General features: G+C 51.5%; 2 protein-coding genes across 4 annotated transcripts in view; one reads left to right on the top strand and one right to left on the bottom strand.

Annotated features, from left to right (window-relative positions):
* GCH1 (GTP cyclohydrolase 1) overlaps positions 1–21,367 on the top strand; it is a 318,959-nt gene that overhangs the window by 63,009 nt on the left and 234,583 nt on the right. The window lies entirely within an intron of this gene.
* The window catches only part of SAMD4A (sterile alpha motif domain containing 4A), a 103,447-nt gene that overhangs the window by 27,118 nt on the left and 54,962 nt on the right, over positions 1–21,367 (bottom strand). For all 3 annotated transcript variants that reach the window (XM_050897421.1, XM_050897420.1, XM_050897419.1), the window contains exon 2: positions 12,912–13,430. In XM_050897421.1, the coding sequence (XP_050753378.1) occupies positions 12,912–13,430 (519 nt within the window). The remainder of the gene's footprint in view (positions 1–12,911; positions 13,431–21,367) is intronic.

Genomic DNA, 21,367 nt, shown 5'->3' on the forward strand with positions numbered 1-21,367 from the left:
AGCAGAGTGCTGCCTCAAGCAGAGAAATTAGAAAGAAGCACAGACTGCAGAAAAGCCTGTCAAGCAAACTTTTTAAAAAAAAATGACGTTTTTAAACACAGTTTCCTGTTTAAGAAACTGGACAGAGAAACAATAACCCGTTTGTGGCTGCTCTCTCCACGCAGCGCATGCGAGGCCCCATCCAGGCTCAGCCAGGGAAGGGGACGTCTCTGCTGACCGCAGAGGATTTCACGAGCCCCTGCACGGCACGAGCACACGTGGATCCACTGTTTGGCTCCGGCAGGAATCGCCGTTATTGTTATTTACTCATTTGTGTGGCAGCAGGAGCGGGGCTGTATCTAAAGACGTGTAAACGCAGCTCTTGGTGGCTTCAGCAATCCGACGGGATGCATTTCTGGAAGGAAGCCCAGCTCGTCTCACCAAGGAGCAGGAGCTCGGGAGCTGCTTTCGAGGGCCTTGCGTGGGGCTTCCCATCAGAGCAGCCAGCAAGGTGGGAGCAAGACAGCCCAGGTGTGAATCCCGACCGCGATTTAACTCGCAGACAGAAGGATGCACGAAATGGCGGCTGGGGGAGGTGGGAATCGGTGTTGGGGATGGAGGATTAGAGGCACGTTGCAAAAGGCGCTGCCCTAAACCATGCTGCTCTCCGGGTAATCGCAACGCCCTGATCTCCAGGCCAATAAATGTGGTTTCTCTCATACATTTATACACAAACCACAGAAAAAACAGTGTTCGTCCCTGGGGAATCCCGGTCCGTTAATAACAACGCCGCTGTGCTGAACCAAGCCTCCACAATTATACCAGAATTCACTGATTTTTTGCTACGGGCTCCCGGGGGAAATTCCTCCCCTGCTCACAGATCAAGCCAGACAAACAGCGCTGGGATGCAGAAACTCTCCTTCCTACGGTCCTTTTCCACCCAGAAGAGATGTCCAAGAGCATCTGCTCCACTCAAGCAGCAGCCAGCGCACGCCACTGCCTCCACCAGCTGCTAGTAAGATCCCTGGTCTGAGGAGCATCTGCCTGCTGAGACCGCTGACAGCTTCTACCACATTACACTTCAGATGAAGAAACCCCTCTATCAGTTACAATCATTCCAGGAGGGCAAGCTGGAAGACGTACATCCTTTACGTAGCAATATGCAACCTGTGGGAAACTGGGAGTAAGAAAAGAAGGGTCTTAGGCCAGTCAAGTGGAAGGGTGAATGCAAAACCTCTGGAATTGCCCCAAGAAATTGGGATCCAATAATCCCTAAAGAGTCATTAAAAATCTGTGGAGCGAGTGCAGGGAGACAGCGTGCCTTTAGGAGTGACAAAATACAGGAGGACAACATGCGTCTTACGTGAGGTACGTCCCACAATCGTCACCCCACTATCATCAGGGAAATTTCACCCAGAAAGAAACAGGACTTTGCTACAGCACTGTAGCCTTTTCCATCCTCACCGACTTATTTGGGATTTTTCTCCTCCCTTGTCTCTTTTTACCCACTTTCACTCATTCAAGAAAGCCATTTAGTCCTCTCTTGTAGGCACCACAGCCCGGATTTCGCAAGACAAATTCCTCTGCATTTCAGCCTTATCGGCTTCCTCTGGCCTCCAGCTTTCGGGGGCTCGCACGCCTCGTCCCAAGCACCCTCCGTCTGGGCTGGCCACGTGTTATTCCTTCTCCTCTATCTTCTTCTTCTTCCAAGAGCATAAAATCTTACCAGCTCCAGGAGAGAAGAAGAGCCTGTTGGGTCTCCGAGGCCACCGAGGGGCAAATGCAGCATCCAGTTCCCCACATGAGAAGATGCGAAAGATACTGCCCAGCAGGGACACCTCATAACTCCCCGTATTCCCCAAATACCGAACTCTGCAATGCTCCCCCACAGTCCCCAGCAGCAACGGGATAGCCACGGCTGCTATCATAAAACATGTATTAATTCTTTCCTATTATTGCTTCAAATTAACTCAGCTCAGCTTTCCACCTCCTCTACATACCGACAGCATATGCATCCTAAAAATCTGCCCTCATCACCCTCCGAAACATTCCCGATTGCTCAGATATTGCCTTGCATTCGAGTTACGACACAGATCTCTGTGCCGGCTAACATGAGACTATATTGCTCAGCAAACAGGGGGGGACTATGGTTACAAGAAAACATCGAATGCAGAGCAACCAGCCTCGAATAAAATTGCGTAACGAATGGGAACAGCAAACTTGAGGGGAAAATAAAATAAAAAAAAAATTCAGCTTCAAGGCTGCCAAAACTGAGCCATTGATTACAGCGCATTTGATCCATTTGCATGCAGAGAGCTTTGCTTTGGAGCCGAGATGGAAACAGAGTCTTAATATAGCTGGAGAGAAAATATCCTTCTTGCACTCTCCTAACTGCACTTTGATAGGAAGCAGCCACAGAGCAGATGGTGCCTATATATAATCACCAGACCTATTATCCCAGCCTCTTTTAGTAATTTGAAGGATGTGATAACCACAAGGAGAGTGGCAAATATTCCCCCTCCTTCCCTCCCTTCCCCCTGCTAAGAAAAATATCCAAAAAAGAAAAAAAAAAAAAAAAAGAGGAGGAAGCTATAATTATGGTAACGATTAAAAGAATTCCCAAATGAAGTAAATAACTATTTTGTGCACTGCTCCTCTAAACCAGAAGTCAAAAGTTAATTAAATAGCAGCATGTTACTGAGTCAGGAGAACACAGCAAGTCCCCATGCAGTCGGGAAGGAGACCGGCGTCGCTTCGGATGAATCCAAACTCCAGCACTCCCTTCCCTCCTTGGTGCCCTCCTGCCATTTCTCTGCAGCTGCTGTTCGATGGCCGGGGGAAGGAGAGCTCATCTGTCTCCATTTCTTTACTTGCCAAAGCCCAGAGTTGCACGGTTTCAAAGGATGAGCAACGGAAAGGTGATTCTCTCCGGGGGTTTCTCGCCCCATGAAGACGCTCAGGAAAACATCACAAATCTGATTTTCATGATGTTGCGAAGGAAGGCTGGGGAAAGATGGTGTTGGGAGGCTATCGTTGAGGAGCAAAAAGGGTTTGCATGCCTCTGCCAGCATGGACCCTTCCTCCCCTTCTGCAGCTGCCTGCTGGGCACCCCAAAAGTGCCTGCTGGCAACTAGGAGCCCAGGGGTGAGTTGGTGAGAGCAATCCCTAGCTGTAGGCAGCTGGAGGTATTACTCACCAGGCACTTTATGGACACAAGAGGTGCTGAGGAGCATCCCTGGGTACCTGGCTCCCAGACGGAGCCCCCGGTCCCATGCCGATGGTGACTCTGGTGGTGATGAAAACTGCAGATGGGGACCCACGGGCGCTCGCGGGGTGACGGGAAAAGCAAAGCTTCCCTCAGGAGAGCAACAAGCTCCTATGCAATGAGTAACCACAGCTTACTGTCGTCTGTGCCAGTATCCGACAGGCATCAGGGTGGCTGGTAAAATACAACCGGGTCTAGGAGTGTTCATTCATCAACAAAACCTCCTGGTCAACTGACACGGGAGACTGCCGAGGGGTCTGAGAGAATTACTGGGGATGTCTGACTTTGCTCCACAGCCCAGAGAGCATCAATCAGCTGTGCGCCACTTCCAGGTCAGAAGCATGATTCATTGGTGACAGGAATCCCAAGAACCGTAGGATAACGCGTAAAACCATCGCTGCTGCTTCTTAATGCCCCTCCCCGAGACACCTGGGCTGCTGTAAGGAAAGCGGAGGCGGCATCCGAGCCACAAGCTTCAAGCTCCCCCCACCCCGACTTGCAGGTCAAGGATGGTGTCCTATCCCCCCACTGCCAATGGACAAGCAACGCGCTAACGGCCATGCAAAACCAGGGCACACAGTCCCTGCCCTGAGCTCTTACGGTCGGTGATTGCGCCGGGATTTCACAAGCCAAGAGGGTGGGAGCGTCCCCGGGTGCTGCTGGAATAGAGGTTCCCAAATTAGGTGGCCTCATTCCAGCCAGGAAGCTGCAGAGCCATCACTCTGTGAGTAGGGTACGTGAAATTGGGAGCGGTGCCCTGTAAAGGAGACGTGTGGGTACATGCAAGGATCAAACCTTGCATATACCAGGTCTGGAGGAAGCAACAGTGTGGTCCCAGAGGATGCATGTGTGACATGCCCTCTTCGGGGACAGCCACGTGTCACCCGCTGGCACCCAGTGCTCCCGCTCCTCTTCACCGGCCACGCAGACCAACCACCACCCCCTTCACCGCTTCCCTAACAACGGGGCTGTTTGCTAGGGCTATGGCAGGCCAGATTACGCAGATTATTTAAGTGCCTAAAAGCATATTTGGTGTTGCAAGGGCTGGTTTAGGAGCACCCGCGCGGGTCTGTACCTACCAGCAGCCAAAAGCAACCGGTGACATCCACGCATGCTCACGTGCCACCCACGGTATCACCCGGTGCAAGTCACCGCTGAGCCCAGCCTCGAGGTCCCCTTTGGGACGGCAGTAGGACCCCTCCGCCTTTCGGTGACATCTCTGCCTCCGAGCATCATGGCTGACGAGGGGCCGAGCACAGGCAGGACCACAAGATCCAGCCCGCTGCCCACGTGAAAACCCACTCGCTGCAGCACGCTCGTGGGAAACGCGTTCGCTTCCCTGCCTACTCCCTCGGCTTGGCAAGCAGGTACCCATCACTCGCTCGACACCCTGCCTACAGCAGGACTGGCGCTCAGCCCAAAAGCGCTGCTTGCTGTAGGCCGCCCATATGCCCCCCGTCGTCACTTGCTCCCGCGCGAGAGGAGAGCAGGCACGGCGGGGGGGACCTCATCCCCATCTCGGTGCTGTCTGATGCCTGGGGTAACATCAGCTCCGTTTTGCTAACCTCATCCCCCCCCCCCCGAGCCATCCGCGTCCCCCCAAAGCCGATCGCTGCTGGCAAGAAACTTCTTCTTCTGCCCCGAAGGCTGCGTGGCTGTGCATCCCCTATGAGCAATGCTACCTGTGAACAGCAAGTCCCAGGCAAACAGGAGAGCCACCCTCCCAGATGCTGGCCTGGGGACAATGTCCAAAGCCAAGCGTTCAGCAAGGGTCGATGGGTTACTCTGTATCACTCTGTGAATCCCCTCTTTTTTTTCCCTTCCAGTGCTGAGCATGATTTTTGGGAAGATGACAGGTAGGCTGATTAGCTTCGATGTCAGTCTAAGGCCCCCATGGAGATGCACTGCAGGTGGGACCTCAGCATCACGTTGCCCTTTGTGGCCACCCCCCTTTTTGGCCAAAGACACAGCGAGAAGAGAGACCCTCCGGGAGCAAAGAGGTGAAGGGAACATGCCAAAACAGGCTCAAAGGAGGAACAGAAAGTGCTGGGGCAGCTAAACTGAAGTCTCAAGGGTAGAACAGGTTCTGACCGTTGCTCAAGTACAAGAGTCCATCAAGACACTTCAATACACTGGGTTAGGAAACTCTGAACACAGCAACATGGATGCTGAAAGGTGACAGGCCAGAAGGTAGGGCCAGCCCAGTTTCCTGCCCAAAATATCTTCAAGCATCTTCACCTTGAGCCCTTGTGAGCAAGTGCACAGCAGAGATCACAGAATCATACAATCATTTAGGTTGGAAAAGACACTTAAGATCATCGAGTCCAACTGTAAACCTAACACTGCCAACTCTACCACTAAACCATGTCCCTAAGCGCCACGTCTACACGTCTTTTAAATACCTCCAGGAATGGTGACTCAACCACTTCCCTGGGCAGCCTCTTCCAGTGCTTGATAACCCTTTCAGTGAAGAAATTTTTCCTCATATCCAATCTAAACCTCCTTTGGCGCAACTTGAGGCCATTTCCTCTTGTCCTATCGCTTGTTACTTGGACTGTATGATGGAGCTGCCCTGATCTCTTCCATTTAGACAAACCCATTTTCCCAGCCCATATCTTGCTGCTGCACGCCTGGATCCCACAGACCCAGGGGGAGCAGTCTCCTTCCCTGCACCCAACGACCACCTTGGTGGCTGCAGTGGTCCCAGGGCGGGATGGCTCACCTGGCAGCCCTGCTTGGAGACCAGCTCTGGGCAGCGTGGGAGCTGGGCTGATGGTGGGATGAACACACGTAGCTGGCCCATCAACTCAAAACATCCTGGCCAGCAGACCAGCTCACAGAGAATGGGCACAGCTTGTTCTGTTTTGATTTTGGACACCTCCCTGCTAACCAGAGGGTGAGGGACACGGCAAACGGAGCGGCCTCAACAGCAGGAAGCGACGTTGGCTATAAAACACAGCTCTGCAGTGACCGCTCAAGAGCAGTAGCAGATTTTCCCCAGCACTGCTGACACCCCAAAAGGCCATCGCTCTTGTCATCTTGTCCTCCACCGCCGCTACCATCTCCAATGTTCGATGGCTTCCAGGCTGAGGGCAGGTGACCGTTCATCTCCTTGCTTGCTGAGTGATGGTCTGCAGAGCTGTGGACCATATCTCCTAGGGACCAAATGCTTTGAATTTATAGAGGAGCCAGGAAATCTGTATCTGCTGTTCAGAGCTGGAGTAGAAGATTACGGTTGGACTCGATGATCTTAAAGGTCTTTTCCAACTTAAATGATTCTATGATTCTATGTTGTCCTCACTCTCAGTCCCGTTTGCTGTTGTATTTGTGCATATTCTGCATGGATTTGAGAAAACAACTCTGCTCACACGTTATCTTTTTGTACAACGACTGTTTTTAAGCTACAGAATTAGCAAGATACTGTAGCGATGGGACCCTGGCAAAGCGGGTGACTCCTACAAATGTTCTCTGACGGTTATGTGCAACACTAGAGGACACGAGCAAGACAACAAATGCCCCCATCTACCACCGCTGAAAAGCTCAAGTGTAATAAAGGCCAACAAGCTTCTCTCAGTCCATCAGTACAAGAGAAAAAAAAGCAAATATTAGAGGTGTCCCCACCTGGCAGGATGAGTGCCAGGGTGCCAAGTCTCAGTACACAGCACGGCCAACTGAGGAACAAGTTTCTGAAGGCAATTCCCGACTACAAAGCTAATCCCCCCCAAGCAATAACAGTACATTTGCAGCTTCACTGTTGTAACCTTATTAAGACTTTTACACTCTTTATTTTTGAGCAAGCAAAACGGCATGTTTTGCTAGCTTTGCATGGGAGGAAACGTGTCGCCCTGCGAAGTCAAACATACGCTGAGGACACACAGTCCCCTTCAGGTGTCATTGCAAATCTACACAGAGGAGAGCGTTGTACTTGCAAGCTGCCCATCAACCCACCACAAATCAGGGTGGTCCTGTGGGTTAAAACATGCAGTTATCCTGTTATCAAGCTTGCTCAGTTTGGATACGGGGTAGGATGACAGGGTCGTCTCCAGTGGTAGGCAGTGAGCTGTTGCACAACAGTGTAGGGGAGGAAGAGTCAGGAAACCCACACTCCGTTCATCACAAGTGCTTTCTTGGTGTCGTTTCTTCCACCTCAATTCCCTGATGACCTGGGGAAGAGCTCCACCATCTTGTTCATCTGCTCTCTCACTAGGGAGTCCATAACTGGGGCAAATGTAGGCGAAATCCAGCAAGCCACGTCACGCACACACATGCCGACATACAGTTTAGCAGCTGCAGATCTGCCTGCAGGGCAGTCGTTGGGATTGAGTCTCTTCTGAGAAAGAGCAACACGACAGAAAGCCCTTCCCAGGACAGCAGGGTCTCCACAAGCCGGCACTGGTCTTGCCCCAGAGCTAGCAGCCCCTGGTGGGATCTTCACGGAAGAGTCCATGGGACAGTCCTTCCTTCCGCAGGGTGCCCAGCTGCCACCAGTATCGCTACATTTCTTGTGGTACGGGGAGTTTGATCACCAGTACATCTTGCTGGTGCCACCTGAGCATGACTCTGAAACGTAAGCGTTTCTCGAGAGCTGGCAGGTGCAGGGGGAGAGCCACGAACCTGGACTGGCGTGCATGGAAGGAAGTACGCTGATTTATTCCTTCTCTTCAGCTCTAGGACACGATAAGAGATTTTTCTTTTTCAGGACAAGGAGGTTATACAGGTGAGTATTTCTCCTGCATTGCACTGCTCGCTCTCCTTCTCTCTCTCCTCGTAGACAAACATCACCAGTTTTCTGGCAGAGACTCCGATGGGAAGAGTGTGGCAGGCCTGAGCACCCGGCATCTTTCCCATTTGTGCAGAAGCAGAAGGGTGGCTGCAGACTGGCAAACAGCTTTGCTGGTCCAAGGACCTCTCTGTTCACTCACAGGGGAATCCAGGCAGCACAGTGACACTGAAATACCAGTTTGCAACATCTCTCCTGTATGAACACAGTCCCAATGCCTGGGATTTCTGCTCTGCAGGAAATTCCATAGCAAGGTCTCTTGACTGTTTCTATCCATCACTGACCTGTGACGCACGCCATCACCTCATCCCCTGGTGCCACCCACACCGTACCTCCAGGCATTGGTGCCACTCCAAGTGACCCAGGGTGCGCACACCAGCGACACACTGGGTGCTCACCCAAGGACAGGACCGCGGGGCACCACCAGCCATGCACTCAGATACCACCATTACCAGTCCAGGGACCTCCTCCTCTTTTTGGAAGGACAGACAGGAGACAGACTCCTAGACACACAAGGCTCCAGTAAGACCAAGCACTGCCTACCTTCTCTGGGGCCACCCCACACCAGGGAGCCTGACGTGCCATTGCTTTATGGCAGCGCTACAGCCCATATAGAGGCTGGGCAGAGCTCCTGTCCCCCAGGCAAGGTGACAACTGGAGACACTCACCCTGGCTGAAGTGCTGCTCTGCTTGGCGCTGAGCTGCCTCTTCTTCTGGGCAGGTAGTGGCATAAGGAGGTCCTCGCTCCTCTGCCAGAAAGAGCCTGCAACATCTGGCTCTTAATTCAAATGTTTGGGGTAAGCTACTGTTGCTCCTGCAGTAAAACCAAGACCTTCTGCCCCTGTGCAGAGACCTGCCCCTGGGAACCTGCTCTCCACGGGGAGTTTAAGTGCCCTGGCACTACACCAGAGGTGAGTGCATAGGAAAATCTCACCACACATTGATAAAAGTAATACTGTTATCCCCAGGTTATACACTGGGAGCAGAGGACCAAGACACTCGTCCAGCAGATGCATGTCACAGCCAGGAACCAAATCCTTACCTCTTTAGCTGTGGTTCAACAGGCTTGCTATTGCCAACTGGAGTTGCTATCACTCCGCCAAACCTTGTGCTTTTCTTTCTCTTTTCTTGCTCGCAGACCTTACAGTCCAATTCAGACCAGTGTACCTGCACCCCACCTGCTCAGCGCTGGACAAGCATCTTTAACAGCAGACCCTCCTTCTCCTCTGTACATATTCCCTTCTGAGGAGGCGGAAAACACAGGGTTAAGCTACGCTGTACTTCCATTTGACAACCAAAACCGGCACGCCATCAGATCATGCTCAGGTGGAACCAATTCCACAGGGGAAAGGAAGGAGCCGGAGCTCTCATGCACGAAGCTGTTGGTCTGCAGCTTTGAAAGCCAGCTGCTGCTTTCTGTCCTTTCAGAGTTTCCAGGCCCCGTCTCCACTGCAAAGGCGTTGTGCAACCCGGGCGTTTTGCAACTGCTGTCTGACTCGGCCGCAGAGCCGGGGCTCTGGGTTTCACCCTGTCCCACCGCGCCTGGAGCAGCTCTGGCCTCCTGCCCACCTGCGCTCCCACGCCCACGCTGCGGCTACCTTTACTCCTGGCACACTAAAGCTTGGTTTAAAGTTGCAGCTCAAGCTCTGCAGGACGGGCTGAGAAAGCAGTTACGGTGATGCAGCAGATGGGAAGGAGCACATGAACTTCCATCCCTTTGGGTGAGTCCGTACCCTCAGATCGCTCCAGAACCAAACCCATCACTTAGGACACAGCTCCTGCTCCTGGATCTCCATCACTGGTGTAAATCCAGAGTGACTCCTTCAGAGTACTCCAGACTTGCCCTGCAAAGGCTGGAGGACGCCAGCAACATCTCCTCAAGCCTTGGCTAACACCAGTCAGCACCGTTAAGAGCGAGCTGGAGATGAACGAAGCCTCAAAGCCTGGGTCTGGGTCGAGTCAAAGACAAGGACAGCGCAAAGCAAATTGTCACGTGAGCTTCAGCCACCCATATTTAAACCCTATGCCGTAATAGTGTTACACCTAATTATGCCACAATACCAGAAGAAAGTACCTCGGGCAAGATCACCATGTCACTCCTCTGGGAAAGACTTTGCCCCATTTCGGCGTCAGGAACAGGCAGTGCCTTTGCAGGGACGGGTCGGGGAAGGCTCTGCCCTGCAGGGTGTTGCTGGATTAAGCCCCTGCCCAGATAAACATCTCCAAGTAAGAGGGAGAATTTAAAAATAATAACACTAAAACCTAAACAAACAGTAATGGTTTGAGGGCTTTGCTTTGGAATAAAAGATTAATAGACATATTGATTGACTCAAGGGGCTGGGACAAAGGCTGACAGCCGTGTTTATTTTTTAGCATCTGTCTGTGGACTTACTGTGCTTGTGTCCGAGCAAATATTGCGTTAAAGAAGCTTATGAACTAACACATGAAGCATGGTCGGGTTGTCTCCAGCTCAGCCCGCACGTTGTCTGAACATGCTGCCACCAAAATACATTAGCAGCAGTTAAAACAGCTTAACATTTAGGACTAGACTGGGATGAAGATGTGTTCAGATGCCTCTGTCAAGCTACTCAGCCTTAGAAATACGTGTTGACCATGGTGTGATGCTTGGGGAAAAGGTTCCCTGAATATGGACTCTATAATTGCAGCTCAGAGCAAGATGGTGTGAGCGAGCTGCCCCGGCACCACGAAAAGCAGCTACTGCAGGATGCCAGGAAGGACCGGACCGGGCAAGGGCTGCCGTGCCGGGACTTATGGCAGGGGATGTTGCGGCAAAGTGAGCGGCAGAGACGGAGGAGGGACGTGGTCTTCCAGCAAAAGAGCAGGGTAAAGTGTAGGACTGCTGGCAGACCCACAACTGCTCCTCTCCCAGTGCTGCACTGTTGTGCACACCTAATTCTGGGAGAATTTAGGAGATATCTCAGCAGCGCGGCAGCTTGGGCACTGCTGAACAATTCGGCTGTTGCCTGCGTTTCGGCGCCTTGTGCTAATACTTGGGGACCCTGCCGGGCAAGAGATGGGTCACTACTTCTGCTAAGAGATAAGTTTGAGCGCAAAAAGGCTCAAAGAAACGCAAAGGGGTTTTTGAAAAGCATCCTTCAAGACCTAACGCATCTTGCAGAGCTCCAGCCACTGTCATTGATTAACCTGCTGCACCCATCAGACCTCCCTGCTTCCAGCTCTCGACGCGAGGAACCAGATCCCTTCTGAAGCCACCACGTCTTCCCACTGCCTCCCTGGTGTGCAACGCCTCCGAACTGCCAGGCATGCAAAAACCACAAGGAAGAACGCCCCAGAAAATAATCCCTGGAGAGGTTTAACAGACCAATTGCAAATACATTCACAATTCTTCTCACCCTGCCTCCTTGTTAAGCCTTTCCCATGCAGCTTGGTCACCGTGAAACAGCTCTCCTCCGCAGCGCAGGGACCCAGCTCTCGGAGAAGCTGAACTTCACACAATCCCACGGCAGCAGGAGCCGGGGCTTCAAAGACGGGGGACAGGATGGGCAGGATGTTCAGAGTCAGTGGAGAAGCTGAGACCCTTCTGCTAAATCCCTATGCGGCAGAGCAGGCAGCGCTGCCTGCACGGCTGGACACCGGAGAGGCAGGGACCAGGGTGCTACAGCAATAAACCCAGAGTTGCGTTTCATATCGTTGTCGATTTGAAACACCACCTAAAAAAAGTGCTTATTAGAGGAGAGGGAAAAACCCAGAAGCCTTAAGTGACCATTTTAAAGCTTTCAGCTATTTAATTGTGGCTTTCCACATGCTGATAGAGAAGCCAGCGCCCTCGCCGCAAGAAGCCTCTCCTCTTCAAAGTGCTCTCTGCATCCCTTATATCTAGGGAGATGCCAAGCATCTTGGAAAGAGACCTCCTGAACGCCCCAAAGCGAAGGAGGACGTCCAGCCTTGCAGGTGAGATGGTGGCAGTCACCCAAGGTGACAGCAAAGCAGGCGTGACAGCCCTCCACAGAGGGAGCGGGTGGGCAGAGGAGCTCTTGAACCCCGCTGAGAAGATGCTTTGCTCCTCCTCTCCCAAGGATGGCTCGCAGGCATCAACGGCTGCTTTAAAAAACAGTTATAGCTGCCCTACATCTTCATGCAAAACCAGTGACAAATCTCCAGCAACGGTGCTCTGCAGCGTCTCTGAGTGTCCAAGCCTTGGGCTGGGCTCTGCACCATCCACCGCTCCCATCAAAGCCTGGCAGGGCCTCCACGGGAGAAGAGCTACCCAACTCGCCTGGAAAACACTGAGGACTGTGCATCTAAACCCTCCGATCACCATCAGCTCCACACCTCTATGCGCTGCAGATAGAAGGGAATGTTTTCAGATATGCCCTGAAGATCGTGGATCCCAGCCCTACTTCCAAAAACGATGCCTGAGCTTCGGGGCCCCAATCCCATTTCCTCCCAGTAAGTCCCCAGGTCACTTTTGGACTTGTCTCAAGTTCCCCAGCTCACTTCTGGACACGAAGCATCAGCTCCCCGCTTGCTTTAGGAACTCTCGAAATGTGAACTGCAAATCTACATGGAGCTACATGAAAGAACAGGGGCTCCCTTCGATAACGCACATTTTTTGCTCTTACAGCTTGGCTGTTTTTCCCTCCTCTCCAGCTGCCAGGTATTCAAAATCCCACAGGACTAGAGGAAAAAAAAAAAAAGGAAAGAAAAAAAAAGGCAGGCAGGAAATAAAAAAGCAGGTAGGTAGGGGAAAGAAAAAAAAACCCAGGAGTTTTCTATGGCCCAGATGAACCTAGCCCCTCTGCTAACCACGGCAAAGCAATATTTTCTAGTGGGATGGGGGGGACTGTGCTGTGAAGAGCAGCCATGGGCGACCATCCCCAGAGGGGTCTTCCCGTGGGTACTTACTGGTGCTTGTGCTAGTGCCAATGGTGTTGATGGTTGTGGGGACGGAGGAGGAGGAGTAGAGGGGCAGATGGCCGTTCTCGCACGCCAGGTTTTTGTCCTGCCAGCTGGAAGCGCTGACGCTTATGCCCGAGTCTCGAGAGTTTTGCCATCCGTTGAGTTTGTCGTCGGAGTTTTGTCTTTGGTGATAGTAGTGCGTCTGCCCGTAGTCCACCGAATCCGACCGACCTCTGTTCTGGCTGCCGAAGCCACCCGACGTGCGGTCCTCCAGGTGGTTGAGCCACATGGCCAGGGCGCTCCTGTCCTCTAAGGAGGTGGCGGGGTGTATCAAGGCGTAGGACAGCAGCTGCCTGCTCTCCTCGATGTGTTGGTTGTGTTCGATCGAGTGGGCCAGGATTTTAGGCAAGAGTTTCATGTATTCGACTTTTGCCTCGATGTTTCCGGGCTTCAGTAAAGGCAGGTGGGTTAACAATAGGGAAATCACTTTATCCTTGGATTCCTGTTGCCATTGGTTAATGATTCCTGTTGAAGGAATGGGGGGGAGAAAAAAAAAAAAGAAGAGAATTGAGAAATCGGCAAACAGAGCTAATAAAGAAATAAATAGACCCCAGCAGGGTAAATACGACATGCCAAAGGGACGCCTGCATGCGTGATGCCACTGCGTGAGCATCTCCCAGGCAGGGGGGTCACCGCTCTCCGAAAACCAAGGTCACGGCAAGGCGTGCCGAACTGGACACCAAGAGTTACCAGATGCTCCTGAAAATCACTAAAAAAGCCAAATTACACCCACCTCTACGGCCATGTAGCTCCACTGCTGTTGTCCTAATGTTAATCAAAGCCACGATTTGGCCAAATTTTCTGTATCGTTGCAGATTACACAAAATACTACACAAAAGCACTTAGTGGATAAACCTAACCTTTTCAAAAGCACTGGTTGGAAAACGGAAAAGGTCAAGATTCAAATGAGCTAACACAGGCAAGAGCCACAGAGGACGAAGGGAAGAAGCATCCCAGCAGGAAGGCAATAACCAAACCAGGGTGTTGGTCCATCCGCCAGCCTGGTGCGATAAGCTGCCCCAAAAGTATTGAGGGAAGGGCTCAGCTGAAGCAGCCACAGAGCTATTGTTCCTCTGTTAGCTCACGGCAGATAGGAGAGGTTTTAGCAGACCAGGAAAAAAGCAAACATAGGGTTTAGCTTTAAAAATATGCAAAAGCAAAAGTCAGGGAATTACAAACTGGTCACTTAACTCGAACTCCTGGAAAATTGATGGAACAAATAATGAAACAACCTATTTGTAAGCACTTAGAAGATAACAAGATGATAAGTGACTGCCGACACCGATTTGTCAAGAAGAATTTAATTTCCTTCTGCGACAGAGTAACTGGCCTGTGAATAGCTGGAGAAGCAGTCAGCGCCGTATATCTTGATATTCATTAGGTGCTGCCGCACATGGCTTCCTCAGCAGCAGGCCAGAGAAACACGCTCAGGCGAAACTACTCTAATGTGGGCACACAACTCATCAGAAAACCATATGGATAGAGTCGTTACTGGTGATTCACCGTTGGACTGGGAGGATGTGCTGAACAAGCAGACTTGTCCCGGCCGTGACACTACCCAGTATGTCATTGGTGATACAAGTGATGTGATAAATGTATTCAATGTGCAGGTATCACGCTAGGAGAAATGAAAACACTCCAGAAAACTGGTTTAGAAGTCAAAACAATGTTGAGACCTGGAGAGAAGTCAGAAAAAAACAGCTGCATTAAGTAGGTGCAAACATCTGCATGCAGGTGGGAACAAATCACTGTGCAGTACCAGGCGGGTAAGAGTCTGGGGTCAGGAAGCATGACAGGCTGAACATCAGTCAAAATGCCATGTTGCACATAAAAACCGCACCAGCCAGCTTGTCATCTGTCTGACAGGCGAAGACCGGTGTGGACAAGCTGCTCTCCATGTCTCCTGGGGATTGTAGTAATAGGTTTGAATTGCAGCAAAGGTGAATGAGGTCAGACATGAAGAAACTACCTCCTACAGGTAGGGCTAGTGATGCGCAGGGAGAGATTGCCTACAGACGTTGTGAGATCTCCATCACTGGATGTTTTTCTGAACAGCTTATACAAACACCAGCCAAGGATAGCTCAGGATCTACCTAGACCACCCAACTGATGCTTCTCAGCCCCAGGTCAGTCTCTCCTCCAGTGTTTACCAAACCCCTCTATGAAGCCTTCAAACTTTCAGTCCCTGTAGCAGGCTGTGCCTAAGGGTGCCACAACTGAACCATCTAGTGAAAAAGGACTTCGTTCTGTTTGCTTTAAAACCACTGCCCCAAACTTCATCAAGTGAAATGCCCTGAGCTCTCATGTTATTAAAAAACCCCCAAACTTTACGTTCTCCCTCCCTGTCTGCTGTCTCCTACCCATACTGTAGAGGAAGCGGCTCTAAATCATTGATTAACCCTATATCCTTCATATGTTTTTGAGCTAGGGTAACCGAACCCACACCAGTGAAATGAAGATCTGGACGTCCATCTGTAGGAGCGCCCAACAGGATTGCTCTTGGGAAGACTCGCGCTGCCATCCAGCAGCTAACCCAACCCTTCCACCACCCCACCACCCCGTGACCCAGAAGAGGGCTATTACAGTAGGGCCTCTTCCCAATTAGGACCAAACCCTGCACGTCGGTTCCCCGACACCACTGCGGCGGTGAGCAGCTCTCGCCCCTCCAGCTTCGCCTTCCCAGTTTCAAGGCTCGCAACCGTTCTGATAGGAAGCCACTAGATGGCTTGCTGGAAACGCCGACGGCTCTCGCTGGAACTTTCTGCAGCAGTATTTACTTCTCTGCAGACCCACCCCTCCTCCAGAACTGATTCCCGACCCGGCCGACGGCGTGCCCGAGCCACCTCGTGCCGCTGTGCCGAGAGGTGCAAAGGACACGGCGTGGCACAGCTTTGGCGGAGAAGGAGGAACCGCTTCGTTTGCAGCAGAAGCGAGTTTTGGTACTCTGGGTGCGCTCCTGTACCCGCGGAGATGCTGTGAGGTTGTTTTGGCGCTAAAAAATGGGATTTGGAAAAGCAGCGCTCAACCTAAGTGAAGCTGTAAAAAATACACGAGCGTAGCGGGACTCAAGGTCCACCAGAGCATCTCTGTATTTTCCATACGCAGCTGTAACTGCTACGGACAAAGCTTCCTGTCGTGCTTAATCTGATTTCTCTGTCCCCTCTCTCCCCCCGCCTCTCGGCCAGCTGCCCAGCGGGTTGAAAACCTGTCTTATTTTCTCCCCTCCTCCTGCAGAGGGATGTCACCCATTCCCTTATCACCCCCAAATTTTATCATTGCCATTGGGACGATTCGGCAGCGCTTTCAGGCTGGCCCAGCCAAACCCCAGCCCGGCACTGTCTGCGGGGAGAGCCTGCCGGATTTTGCAGCAGCTCGGATAAACTGAGAAACGAAAAGATCATTTAAAAAAGGCATGCGATGCACTGCTAAAAGAAGTTGGTGCCACTTGTACATAGGAACTAGGCAGCAAAATACATGCAGAAAAAGCAGAGCCTGGTGCAAACTGGGTGCAGGGGAGGAGGAGGAGGAGGATGGGACAGGCAGGTGGCTGTGGCCGGACTCCTCTTCCTCACACGGGGGGGCTGAGCATGAAGGTTCCCACTGGAGAAACACAGGATGGTGCCAGAGCTGCTTCTTGGGAAACTTGCCTCGGACCTCCAAGAGATTTGGGGGTTTGAAATCACAACCCCAAAACATAGAGCGTTGATCCGAAAGCCCACGGCTGGCGAGGGGCCGGGTGCCCTTCCCTGCCCCGGCCCGGGCAGGAGCCGCTCTCCTTCTTGGCCAGCAGCAGGATGTGCACAGTTAAACAAAAATGGAAAATAATTAGATCCGAAAGAGGTTTGGCTCTCTCCGAGACGGGGCGGAAGGTCAGGCTTAATCCTATCTGCCAGAAAACAGAGGGATCTGGAGAGGGCAGCGTGGGAGGAGAAAAGCTGGAGCTGCCTCTGGGCAGGGGGAGAGGGGCTGGCAACCCCCCCGAAGCCCCTCTCCACCCTCTCCCCGAACACAGGAGCCCCCGCTTCAGCTCCCTACCTGCTGCCACGCACTCCCGGACATCTGGGATGTCTCACCCTTTATTGCCAGAACAAGCCCCCCTGGACCAACCGTGGTTAGGATGTGTCCCGGTTTTGGGCTCCCACGTCCCAGGGTCCCGGCACGCTACCTGCGGTGGTGTACGGGGTCACAGGCACTAATCACATTACAGCCTCATTAGTTCCCTTGGGTGCTGCTTCAAGGATGCCTGATGCTTTCCGTCACAAGGCTTTTGCTGCTCTAAGGGATGCCAAGACTACTGGTATTTGCAGCAGGCAAATCTGAGCATAGAGAAAGCCCCAAAGTTAGAAACTCCACCTTGCTGCTTTGAAACTCCCCAAAATCCCTGTCCTGCCTGTTGCTGTCATTGCATTGACATCTCCTTTTGGAGATGAGCTAAAATAGTAACTAGACAACAAGCACCCTAAGGAGCCAGCTCCCGTCCCAGCCCTGTGACCCCTGTACTGGGAAGGGATGGGAGCTGCCGGCGCCCCCGCAGCAGAAAATCCCGATTTTTATTATGGGACTCTCTTTCTTGGGTGAGAGGCTGAACAAAAGCAGGATGTGAAACTACCTTCTAACGTAGGATTACTTAACCAATATGATTTTGCTGCTATACAGCACAGCTGATGCATGTGCAGAGTGCCTGCATATAAATACAGCACCAAATATAGCTGGGTCCTGCTTCCAAGGCTGAAACCTGTGCTGCGCTATGAATAGGTCCAATACTATCCCCGAAACCAGGGCTTTCTGGCTTGAGAAAGAGGTGATGTTTGTCAATTTAATAAGCGCTCATCGGATTTCTCTGTCACAAATCCGCTTAATCACTTCTGGATCCCTGCAAACTGTTAATTGCCTTCATGTCCGGTGGAGACAGATCCACGTCTAATGCCGCACTGCATGAAGGACCTTCTTGCCTTTGCTTTGAACCTGCCTCCTGATAGATGACTGGGTTATTTCAACCGCCAGCGAGGCACGTGGAGCTCCTGAACCTGTTAATGATGTAGTGGGAACAGCCACAGTTTTCCGAAGGTAAAGCCAGCCTGGATGGACAAAGGCAGGGATACACACAGTCCCTATGGACGCCTGCAAAAACCAACGCAGGCTGCACACTGGTGCCTGCATTTAGAAACCCTGAAGTATCTATCTGCCTGGTTTTTTTCTTCTGTTTTTGATTTTTGCAAACAGACCTCTGGCCCCCACCTCGAAAACACCGACCCTGCCCGGAGGGATGGCCGAGAGGAGCTGTCAGCACAGGCACGTGAACGTGTGTGTCTCACCAGGTGAGATGTCTCCAAGGAACAACGGCAATGTGGGGTACCTCTCAAGTGCTTAAAAAGACCCGAAAAACCAAGCAACCCCAACCAAGACAAACCTTTTCACTTTGAAAGCAGAAATTGGGTTATCCTCCTGTTGTCATCTAGGACTTATCACATTTCACAAGTGAAGCAGACAAATATGTTGACTGGGGTTTTGACGAAGCGGGCGAGATGAATGATGTGTAATTTATGAGCTAGACAACAGCTTATCATGAGTAACAAGGACAACAATTAAAGACTGGAAGTGTTTTAAAAACTGCCCAAGGATTTTCCGAGTGACAAAGAGTACTTTCAAATAGCAGGCTTGGTATCATTGCTCCACAATGGTAAGTCAGTGCATTTAAGGGCTCCAGTTGTCAGTAAATTGCTCTTAAATTACTGTTTTACTATGCCCTTGTTTTCAGTTTAACAACATTTTCCATAAAAAGTTCTCAAAAGCCCATTCAGATAATTTGTCCAAGAGATGACTAAGAGTTAGATGCGCACATCTGAAGGGCACCCACCAAACACAGCACCTTCACAGCAGAGCTGAACGGACTGGCACTCTCAGATGTACTTGGGGAGAAAAAACAGGAGTTTGTACCAAAAATTTAGGCTGGGATCCCTGATCTTGCAAAGTGACGTGCTGCAGCATTAGGGATTGGAGGGACGAACTTGGTGCTCCTGGATGGCAACCAAGCCCTCCTAGGGATGGACAACGCCGAGGTTTTCACGTCTTGGATGGCCAAGAGCAAAACAGAAATCCAATCTGTGCTTCGGCAGCTTGCAACTGCTTCAAGCGAGCCTGAAATCGGCGGCCTCAGTGCAAGCGATGGCTATTTCTGGGTTTGCAGGAAGGTTTTGCAGGAGGCCTTCCTCAGCACCACCCAGAGAGGTTCCCATTGTTCGCCGTTTCCCGGATTACCGATGCGGCACCAGCTCGGGGCGATGGGCAGAGCTACGTGGAGGCACCCACTTTTTCGGCAGAGGCAGAAAAATCAGCACCCAGACTCCTCCTGCTGCATAAAGACCCAGCAGCACATCACTACCTGCCAGCTCCTCCATACAGGCATGCAAGATGCTGCGCTTCCATCAAAATCACCAAAATCTGCGATAACCAAGGTCATCGCCAGAGTCAGCCTTGGTATCTAACACCTATTACAGCTGCATGGGTGTCTTCATCAGGGCAAAAGGGGTCAAGAAACCTGACCCTGCATATGAACACAGCCCAACAACCTCTGTTTGGCCAAAATGTCATCTCCCAGTGAACAGCCACCAAGAGACAAACCCCAACCCTATGTCTACTAGCTATTTGTTCCAATGTGTCCCAAGTACTTCAGTTTGCCTTCATTTCCAGTTGAATTTATCTGGTTTAAGCATGAATTTATCTGGCTTCAGCTTCCAGATAAATTCCAGTCTGAATTAAAGAGCTCCTCGATGTCCTGCTTTTTCTCAAGTGAAGGTACTCAGGACTCAGCACTCCTCAAGTCACCTTCCACTCTTGTTTCTGGTAAGCTCAGCAGAAGCTGAATGTCCTGTCTCTAACAGGTCATGGCTCTATGCTCATTAATCTTGAGCCCATGGCAACACTTCTGCTGGCTCTATGACCTCCAGCACCTGCGTGAATCCGGTCTTATTTGGCTTGGTGAGAACCATGAGTGGGGTGGAGAGACCATATCATACCATACCGTACAAAGGGTGGTCTGCAGCGAAGTTAAAGCAGAAGGGCAAAAAATGAAGAGATTTGAACCACAAGTCGAGCATATCGACCAAGGGCAGGTTGCTGCCAGTCCCAGCCTTCCTGTAACTGGATTTACTGGTCTGTGAGATAGTCCAACTCCCCACCACCCATCACATGAATCTTCTCTCCGATGCTGCTGCAGACATGAACCTCTGCCCCGGCTCCTACCGAAGCAGCTCGACTGAAAGTGAACTACAGCATGTTTCCAGACGAAGAGATTTAAATTATTATTTGCAGTAATTAGCACCTGCACACCGACCCATTCACAATACTTCGTTTGGGCGAATTTACATTATTCTCTTCCTAAATCAGCCTCACTCAAAAGACCAACATCAAAGAAAACAAAGTGAGAACCCTGTTGGAAACCCTCTCTGTACCCCATCCAGAGCACATCAATACCCTCACTGTTAAACCTGGCAGCCTTCTCCCTCCACGAGAGGCCAAATAATATCAATTTCAGCGTGTGCCTTTTTGTTATTGCAACCGATGCTAATTAAAAGAAAAAAATCTTGATGATAAGGGTTAATGCAGACTTGCCAATTGCACAAGACTGAGATGCAAGCTGACATTGCAATGCCGGTGAACCTGAATCTTGTTCCTTGTCTCACCCAAATCGATGCAAACCCACAGCTAACACAGCCAGGAAGACACCGGTGATGTCTCTGAGCACGTCTACGGGCCAGGAGGCTGCAGCGCTGTGTGTAAACCCCACCAACCTCCCCCTGCTACGTTCAAACAGATTTGAATTTATGTCTGCGCTAGAGCTGACCTCAGCACAGAGCAGGAGGAACTAATCCTATATGTCTGAAGGCAACAGGAGCTGTGCCAAACAGCATCAGCGCCTGCTGAATCCGGCACCCGTGGCTTCCTGGCACCCCCCGTGTCTCCCTGCTGCAGTGGCCAGGAGAGGCCAGCTCTGCATCCTGGGGACCACTTCTTCCCAGGTCCCTGCAACCGCTCGTCCTGGTGGATAATGCAGGATTTGACAGAGGAAAAGTGAAGAAAACCTCTCAGCTGGCTTTTTGCTTTCACTCCCTCCCGTGCAAGTCTAACAGCTCAACTTGGGGAGAAATTTGGGGAGTAGTGGCCAAGGTCTTTCCCTGTAACAAGCCTTGGCTAAGAGCTGGGGAAAGCCAGAAGGTCTGCAAACAAGCCCTGGACACCAGGAAGGCTTGCTGGGGACTGCTATTTGTGGCAATCGGGGCTCTGCGCTTTCCTTCCCGGAGCACCCACCCCCCGACAGGTATGAACCTCTAGGTCTAAGGTGGCTGCACGGCTCAGTGCTACCCCAGCATCTTTGGTCTATAAAAAGATATGAAAAGGCAATC

Source organism: Gymnogyps californianus, chromosome 5 (genome assembly GCF_018139145.2).
Source record: "Gymnogyps californianus isolate 813 chromosome 5, ASM1813914v2, whole genome shotgun sequence".
Taxonomy (NCBI): domain Eukaryota; kingdom Metazoa; phylum Chordata; class Aves; order Accipitriformes; family Cathartidae; genus Gymnogyps; species Gymnogyps californianus.